Source organism: Montipora capricornis, chromosome 2 (genome assembly GCF_036669925.1).
Source record: "Montipora capricornis isolate CH-2021 chromosome 2, ASM3666992v2, whole genome shotgun sequence".
Lineage (NCBI taxonomy): Eukaryota > Metazoa > Cnidaria > Anthozoa > Scleractinia > Acroporidae > Montipora > Montipora capricornis.
The window spans coordinates 18776792-18786791 of record NC_090884.1 but is presented as its reverse complement, the minus strand read 5'-3'; the positions used below and the strand labels follow the sequence as shown (position 1 = coordinate 18786791).

At 36.9% G+C, this 10000-nt stretch overlaps 1 protein-coding gene across 1 annotated transcript in view; it reads right to left on the bottom strand.

Annotated features, from left to right (window-relative positions):
• Nucleotides 1-10000, bottom strand: part of LOC138039002 (peptidyl-prolyl cis-trans isomerase B-like) — a 29257-nt gene that overhangs the window by 12311 nt on the left and 6946 nt on the right. The window contains exon 3 of the mRNA XM_068885136.1: nt 9004-9036. Coding sequence (XP_068741237.1) covers nt 9004-9036 — 33 coding nt within the window. The remainder of the gene's footprint in view (nt 1-9003; nt 9037-10000) is intronic.

Sequence of the window (10000 nt, the reverse complement as noted above, 5' to 3'; positions counted from 1 at the left end):
GACCAGCCCAGAGGGCCCTCCTTCTGGAAGTTTAACAACAGTCTCCTAGACATTTTTCCATTTTTGTCCAGAGCATGTGCGACAACTTTCCTTTATGGCTAGAAGAAATAAGCTTTTGTGAAGATTTAAGAATTAAATGGGATTATATCAAGATTTGTCAAGATAGTATTAAATATAGTAAAGTAAAAGCTAGTGCAAGGAAACGTAAGATTGAGGAAATTGAAGGAAAACTAAGGGCATGTGAGGAAAAAGTTGCAGAGCTGCCTTCTCCTGAGAACCTCGGAAACCTTGAAGCCTGCAAAACGGTTTACAAGAGATGATACGATTATATGGTGAGGGGGTCGATAATTTGGTGGCACGCCAGGTGGTATGAACAAGGTGAAAGGAATAAAAAATATTTCCTGTACTTAGAAAATCATAATAAAAAGAAAAGTTGTGTTAGGAGGCTGCTAAACTCAGAGGTACAGAGATAACAGACGCGAATAACACTATTAGATGAAGTTCACAATTTTTATTCGGATCTTTATGACGAAAAGACAGGGATTCAGACTGATGCTACTCACTGCCCATTCTTGGTGGACTCCTCAACAATTCAGAAATTAAACGATGATATGAGGAAAATATGTGATGGCCAGTTAACATACTCTGTCCTTTCTACTTTTGAAAATAACAAAGCCCCTGGGAATGACGGACTCTCCAAAAGAGTCTTATTTTTTTTTTTGGCCAGAGATTGGTAATTTGTTGGTAGACTCATTAAACTACTCTCATGATCACGGTGAACTTTCGAAGTCACAAAAAGACGCTGTTATAGATGTAACCTTAACACAAAAAAAGGATAGGGACAGAAGACTGATAAAAAACCGGAGACAAATTTCTCTTGTAAATGTAGACGGAAAAATAGGCTCGAAGGCTATCGCAAAAAGGTCCTACCATATATAATACATCGCAATCAAAATGCATTTGTGGAACGACGTACAATTTTTGTTGCGGTTAGAACAATTAACGATGTCATGGACTTTATGGAAATGAAGGGATGTAAAGGCATAATGTCTGCCGTCGATTTTGAAAAGGCATTCCACTGTCTTAGGTTGGACTTTCTTTTTAAATCTCTTGAAACATTTGGCTTTGGTGCGTCCTTCATAACATGGATCAGGACATTTTACAAGGATATAACGAGTTGCGATGAACTCGCATCGGCTTGCAGACATGCTAGGAGATTTCTATTAAAAAATGCTCTTTTTTAGTTACTGATGATGATCCCGCGTGACACTTCACTTAGCAGCTATTGTGTATTGTTCTGTACATTATGGCGCTTTAATGGGTTCAAAATTCAACCTTGCGAATTTACCAAAACTTCTATACACCAAAGGTTTGAATTCATCCAATACTCGATTGAATTAATCGAAACCTGTAATTCATCAAAACGCTAACTTCATCGAAACTGTTAAATTCATCTAATACTCGATTGAATTTATCGAAACTGTCAAATTCATCTAAACGCTAAATTCATCAAACTGTTGAATTCATCGAAACGTTTAAAATTCAGCATTTTGCTGAATTCATCAAATCGTTGAATTCATCGAAGTGTTGAATTCATCGAAACCTTAAATTCAGCAAAATGCTGAATTCATCAAAACGTTGAATTAATCGAAACCAGTCTATCACGTCCACTCAAGTCCCACAAACCCTTGCAAGCAAACTTTCTCCTCAAAGATGGCGGACACGGTTGAATTCGAAGAACGACTGCGACATTCTTTGCTGGATCTTGGAAGGAGAATGCAAAATAGTGCAGATGAAGACACTGAAGACTTTGTTATGTTTCGATTACGGCATATAAACTGTCATTTATTACATTCTGAACGATATACTGAAGCCGTGCGGTCTATTTCAGCTGTAATAGTTTTGTTAGAAAGTGAGGAAGAGAGTAGGGTTAATCACAACTTTCCTGGGTATTGCGTGGCTCCTCGTGGTTCCGTTGGAAGGCCAAAGTTTGATATTACAAAAAACACGAGAGCAGCTGGAATATATGATCAATTATGACATCTCTTTATCAAAGATAGCGGATGCCTTGGGGGTGTCAAAGAGCACAATAAAGCGACGTGTCCGAGAATACGGCATTTCGGTGCGATTACAAGAAGGGATTTTAAACGACAGTGAACTAGAGGCCTTGGTCAGAGACATCCAGAGGCAATTTCCAAACGCTGGTTACCGAAGAATCTACTCTCAGCTTAAATCCAGGTTTTTCAAAGTTACATAGCCACGAATAAGGGAAACCATGCATAGAACCGACCCAGAAGGCATTGCGATGAGACGGCTTCAGTATATCGTTCAGAATGTAATAAATGACGGTTTATATGCCGTAATCGAAACATAACAAAGTCTTTAGTGTCTTCATCTGCACTATTTTGCAATCTCCTTCCAAGATCCAGCAAAGAATGTCGCAGTCGATCTTCGAATTCAACCGTGTCCGCCATCTTTGAGGAGAAAGTTTGCTTGCAAGGGTTTGTGGGACTTGAGTGGACGTGATAGACTGGTTTCGATGAATTCAACAACGATTTGATGAATTCAGCAAAATGCTGAATTTTAAACGTTTCGATGAATTCAACAGTTTGATGAATTTAGCGTTTAGATGAATTTGACGGTTTCGATAAATTCAATCGAGTATTAGATGAATTTAACAGTTTCGATGAAGTTAGCGTTTTGATGAATTACAGGTTTCGATTAATTCAATCGAGTATTGGATGAATTCAAACCTTTGGTGTATAGAAGTTTTGGTAAATTCGCAAGGTTGAATTTTGAACCCATTAAAGCGCCATAGTACATGTATTTTCAAACATCTCTGATTGTAACCGTTATTAATTTTCTGGCAGTTGCCTGATGATTGCTTCGCATGGAGCATGAAACTCAGAGTAGCGAATAAATGACCAAATAACATAACTCTTGCATTACAATTTATATACTGTATATATAATTATATATATATATTTGAGTGATTAGCACTATGAGACACTTTTGGTATTGTTTATTTGTCTGCAGCACAGTGACATGTACACTCACCTGTGGAATGTGACGTACGTGTGACTGTGACTGAATTGTAGGGCATTATTCTCCCGTAAAGCCCACGGGCCGATTACGGGCTTGCAAAAACAAAGCAAAAGGTAATTAAAAAACCATCTAATTTTTGTCTGCAAATTGTAGCGGCTGAGAATGAGTAACCAGGAGGAACACTCTGAGAGTGAATTTTATTACCCAGACGAGTACGAATTTCTGGACAACGGCAATTTGACAGAAACAAATAATGAACGAGTTGGCGACAGAGAAAACGAAGGAAACAGCAAAGAAGAGATTAAAACTTTTGTAAAGGAGCAAAAAAGCGAAAACACAACAAAGAAAACAGTCAGCGACATGAAAACATTTGATCGCTATTTGTCATCAATAAGCAAGGGCGATAAAGAAATTTTGAACCTACCGGCTGATGACATTTTACATTTTCCACGAGGCCGTTGACATTGACATGAAGTATAGCTATCGCTCGGTCAATACGGCAAGGCCTCAGTTTGAGATTTTCCCGTAACGACCTCACTCTCGGTTATTAAGTAGTTATTATTGAACATAATTGTAAGGCTTATCATTATAGTATTATTGACCTGTAAATTCGCTAACGACTTCATTTTTGCTTCTTCTGATTTAAAAATATAAATAGGTATATTAAACAGTATTCTTTAATTTTGTACACGACTTTTTTGGTTAGTTTAAAGCATCACACTCCTGTGAGTTTTCTTGTACTCCAATAATTTAAGTTGAATTATTTGTTTTCAAAACATGCTTTGAAAATATTTTCTATCATTGCTCAAACTGTCTGAAGATGTGGTACATTGAGTGATTTGGGGGAAGATTGCGAACTGGATAGGGGAATTGGGAAATAAAATTGAAGGTGACAAAGCACAGGAAATTTGCAACTTCACCACCAACAAGAAACTATTTCAAAACTAGAAATAGTGTTTCGTTTCTGGAATGGTAAGGACAGGAGAAAAGATAAATACAGTAGCGTGGGTCTGTCATTTATTTCGCTTTGTTTATTGAAAGACAGAAATTTGGACACAAACTCTCTGAACGATGAGAAGCATATCAAGGAATATTAACCATTAAAGAGAACAGATAATTGTCTACAAATACCTATTTTTCCTTCAAATACCATAGCATAAATTTCAAATTCCGCTTTCTCTGAATCTTCCATTACTTGTGTTACATGTGAACCTAGGCAGTTACCAGTACTAGCTTTAAAATAACTGGTTTCTGGAAAACCCAATTTACTATTTTAATTACGGTAACTACAACTCACCAGTGCCAAGATTGTTTACATTGCTCATTACCCTGAAGAGAGATAGCTTTGAATTTTTCAACAACATATCCCTTTAATGTAACCCAAAATCATTCAGATGGTGAAAACCTCATATTTATGACCCATTTGCTTCACTTTCGATTTGTCAGCATTATGATTTGCTATACTTCAGGTTCACGTGTTCACAAGATTGTTTTTACCTCTCATTTATGTTTAGATATTCAATTACAAACTCTGTTTTGAATGGCCACTCTACCTCATTGTGTAAATAGTTCACCCTGAAGTCAAAATAGATACTATTCGTTTCTGAGGAAACGAAACGAAACAAAAATGTAGTTTAAGGAATGGAGGCAAATAAAACAAACAGTGCCATTGTCACAGTGCTAGTCTGCCTCCAAGACAGCAGATTAACAGCCAGTTTGATAAAACAGCAAAGATTCCATCCCTTATCCTGGGCCGATTCGACAAGAACTGCTAAAGATGAGATGCTTTTGTTTACGACTTGCACAAATTGTACCCTTTTTAATTACAGTGTAGGCCCAACAGATTTCATGAGCAGCATTCCAAGACATCACATTGCCTTCACTGGTAGGACAAGACATGGAAAAGTTCCTTTCATAGCTTGAAAAGCACAAGAAGCAGATTGCTATGGAATAGCATGCTCAACAACGTACATTGGCATAACCTTTACCACAAAAATAATATATTTACAATAACAAGTTGTAAGAATGTGGGCACTAAACATGCTGTGGTTCCCTGTTAGCAATCAGAAAAGAATTAAAATACTGATTTTACACTGACTTGACAATATGTGCAGTCAATCGATGAGATGAGAGATAAAACCACAATGGAACATTTAAAATTAATGGTTTCACTGTGAAAATGAAGTACCACAGATTTTCAAAACAAAATATGTGGTATAATAATACTTCCTGAATATAATACTTCCTGGTATACTGAAGAAAGTCATTGTCAAAAGGCTCATATACACTGATAAGAAATCAGATAAAGCCACTGGGGACAGCACGTCACCCAAGCCAAAACCAGCGGAGAAAAATGTCCCATTCAACGCAAAGTTGACCATTAAATTTTGTGGGTTTGTAGCACTGATATACACTGTTTAAACCTAAGCACTAGTTCAAGAATGGTTAGCTTTATAAAATGTTTGTTTTTCTTCATTTTTCTTAAGTGTGATGTAAGCCGCCCGTCATGTAATTTAATTTCATGAAATTTTGAGGAAACAAGTCGTGAGTGACACACTGTCCCTAATGGCATGTAGTCAAGTGTATGAAACATTAATGATAATCAGGTTGAATTGATTGAAAATAAACATGCAATATAAACTTTACATTACAGAAGACAGTGAACACATCTCCATGACTAAATAGCTAGAACCAGCAGGGCTTTCATTTTACCTTAGCTTACTGGGTTTTACGGTAATCAAATGTCTGTGATGTTACGGGGGAAACTGGGTGTAATGGCTGTTTCCAAGCTGTTCAAAAATCACAGCCCCGAGAAATAATAGTCGTATATAAACTTGCATTGGTTTAAAATAACATGAAATGAAAAGGAAAGAAGATTTCTCTGTCATCTACCGCATTCTTGTTGCTTGTGCATTCATCCATTCGTATTTTCGGTTTCTTACATCAAATTTTACAGCTTTGGGTTCCCCCTTCGCAATCCATTTTGCTTGTTGGCAGTTGTCGTACCCAGATTTCTCTCACCTTATTCCTTGCTGCTATTTTGAAAAAAATTTGCATATTTGTCCATCAAGATGGACACATTTTGATCACGTGATCTGCTGTGTACCAGGGTCTTCTCCCAACCTGCCGCCATATTGAAGACCCTGGGAACAAGGTTGGTTTTTGATTGGATTGCAGGCCCAACTCAGGTAAACTCACCTAAACATAAACAAGGCTTCATTTTTCGGGCGCTTTCTGTCGCTCGACTTGGCTACAAGGCCATACTGCATCAACTATACTTCTTACACAGTCAACGCTTTTTGTGTTCAGGAAGAAAACGGTTTGGAAAATGTTTTCTTTCTGCATTTTTCGCTGGTTTCAATCCAGTTTGACATATCATGATAGCTGTGGTCCACACTGGTGGCTACGGGTACATGTATGGAGTTATTCAAGTCAAGCATTGGAGGGATATAAACTTAATACTGAGTGTTTATTTTTAATTTGCTTAGAGCTGCTGTATAGCAATTTTTGGCATATCTTTAGAAGCTCTGATAAGGTTACATGATGCCTGGAGGACCTATGACTAGAACATAAAGGAAAGGAGAGTGAAAAAGAATGGCAACAACAAAACAGATTACCAGTAGTAGCTTATACTTAGTGCAAGAAGTTACTCCACAAAATCTTTCCTTTAAACCGTTTGTTATTTTCAAAAAGTGGTTTAATCGGTTTTTCCTTTGTTTAGGAATGAAAATCGATTTTTTATTGTTAACTGGAAGTAAATAACAATCATCTGTAGTCTTTTGAACATAACCAAAAAGTCGATTTGCTTGTTTGTTTGTCTAAAATGCGATTGAACAACTTGAGTGCTTTTTAATCCGTTTACCCAACTGCTTCTCGATGTGCCTCAACAGAGACAAGAAAATTTTGCCTTTTTATGTTATAAACACATAATCGCAATGAGTTCTCATAAAATTAGGGAGAAATTTCACAACTTGTGTTTTCAGAAGTTTGTTTATAGCACCTAAACGTTATTTAAGTGTTGGAGCAGATCTGTTTGAAGTTTGTCCTTTCTTGGTTGCATTTTGCCGATTCTTGTTCCAAGCCAACCTGGCGTGTTTCAATGAAATGCATCAAAATGTGAATGATCTCGTTAAAGTGGAATAAAGTACATCAGTGAAACTCTTCTTTGACCTTGAACCGACAAAGTTATTTTTATGGCTTCTAATTTTAGCATGATTCCTATTCGCTGGCTATTGACAGTTGACTCTGAAATGGATTTTTTCCTTTTCCATTTGCTTGCTGAGGGTGTGCTTGAAAAATTCATTGCCAAACTGGTGAATTCCAAAGTAAATTTCACTCACAAAACCGATATCGTACTCACTGCTTTGTGTTTCATGCGATATCCGTTTTAGCATAAAATTATTTACTGTGGAATTCACTAGTTAGGCAATAAATTCTTCTATAGAAGAAAGCAAAGAAAATGATTTAATTATTTAAAGCAGCAACTGGAAACATCAAAACGCGGACAATTCGAAACCTATAACTAGGGAGCTCCGCCTTTAGGCTTGGCTAAATCTATATATTATAATCTATAATTCACTTTTAATTACTATAGTTAATTGGATTTTTAGTCACATTGACACCAAATTAGGTAGACATTTTTTCCGAAATGATTGTCTTGAATTATAATTTACAATGTGGTCCTCACATGTAGCTTATCTTTGGTACTCTTGGTCATCTCAGGAGATCATCAGCTTATCACAATTGTTTTTTTGTCACGCTTGTAATTTATGTCATGTACAGTACTACTTTTGTAAAGTGAAGAAACTACTTAATGTCAGTAGTTCCTTCACCTACAATGCTGGTATCAATGGAAGTTGACAATGTGCCCTTTACCCCCCTCCCTCTGTAAGTGCTCCATTTTACAGATATTTAAAGGTATAGCTACATGGATCAGAGGAAAGTCAAAACAGATGTTGAAGTCACCCAGGATCGAACTCTGGACTTGTTGCTCTGAAAGCCACACACCAACCGAGCTACTATCAATAAATTTGAGCATACGAATTGAAGCACTGTCATGACCTTATCATGTCAATCTCGTTTTCAGTGACACAATGGGGACTTTAAGGATCTACGATGGCGACGGCGACAAATATATGTCACCTTAAAATATAACTGCACCATGTTGTTAGTCTTTCGCCATTATTCTGTCTTGTTCATGTCCTACAATGTCGGCGAAGTATCCTAACATAAATTGGTACGAGTGGTTTCCGAGTAAACATATAGTTCTAATGAAAGGTTTTTATTTGTACGTTCACCCTGTCATTAAAACCTGAAACTTGGTGGTTTCACATCATTGATATGCAGAGTACAGCAGTGCTAAAATGCATGCTGCATGATTATTTTTCATCTTTTAACCAACAATAACATTATTGTTATGTGGCATTCTCGTTGACAACCGCATCATAGATCTTGAAGTTCCTCTAATGAGAGCTCAAGTCCCACCATCGAGGCGGAAGAGAGTCATCAATAAACCAAATTTTCTAGGTCTTAGTATTTGAGGGGCCTTAATAGTTTTCTAGGTCATAGGACACGCCCAAAAGCACCCCCAATCAGCAAGTAAAATCATCTGGTTTTAGCCACAGTAAAATCTGTAAGTCTCACTCTTAGGTGGGAAAGGGTTTTATACAATGTACATGTATGTAACTAGATGAAGGTAGTTATATTTCCTATAAAGTATGTTGTGGCAGTGACCCAATCCTCCTCAAAACCTTGAATTAAACTGCCAACAAAGACAATTCATGACACCCATTTTGTTTTGCATCTGTAGGACAAATTAATTAATGTTCGTTAAAGCATTCACACACTAGCACTTACCCAATTGATATTTTTTTGCAAAACAAGTAAGACTGTAGGAGAGCATCATTTGCATTTACATTTAGGACTGCCACAAGTAACTCAAAACAAAACTTATCCTACCTCCAGTGCCATCCCTGTTGGTGAAGTCCCCACCTACAAACCAAAATCAATTAGCACATGCAAACTCATCTTGTAATAAATCTTACATACTAGTATAGCCCAAGGGATGAAATTGCTGTAGACATTGTTTTTATAATTATTTGCACAGTTCAATATTACAAGAAAAAGAAAAGGCAAATACATGTAAGCTTCTAAAACTGTTTCTTTGCCGGTCAAAAGACAAACTAAATGTGTTTGGACTTGAACATGAACAAAATACATGCTCCTGAATCAGATTAAAAGAGTCAAAATGCAACATACAGTAACGTAAATGTTTTAAAGGCCATTTTCCTAAAAACCAATGAGATTGTAATCAAGATCGCAAGACTACACTATTAGTCCTGGCACATATTGTAAAGATTACATAAGACTTGAACCTTCCATAACCATAAAATTTTGACCATGAGCAAACAATCTATGTTGTATGTTACAGTACAGTGCAAAAGTAAGTCGAGAGTCCCTTGAAGCTTGATCCGCAAAACTTGATTTCTTGAACCTCGAGAAATTCAGTGAGGCTCAAGTTGAGCTTAGAGACGTTTGAGGACTTAAAATAAATTTTTAGACTCTTGAGCAGACAAAACAAAGGAGTTTTTGAACGATTAATTTTTCACGCATATCTTCAGGTCTATTTTATGGGTTTTATCTTACTGTAGCTTTCCATCTTTTTCCACGTTTGTCAGAAACTCTGGCAAGACGTGTCAATTCCTCTTTAATTAGTTCTTGTTCTTAAAAAAAAAAATGTGTTTGCCAACAATCGATTGTAGCGTTGTAAGTTCTGCGATATTGTCAGGTCGCTTTGCGCCCGCTTTGTTGCTTTCAACTTGTATATTTATTTAGCCCTCTGGTGTGTATCAACTGTTGTACGGCAGCGAGTATTCTTGAAAAGCATCTGAACAAGCACAAGAATGAGTTGGAGATAGTGTAGCAGCCCTCGAAACCTGCTGTTTGGTATTGTAAG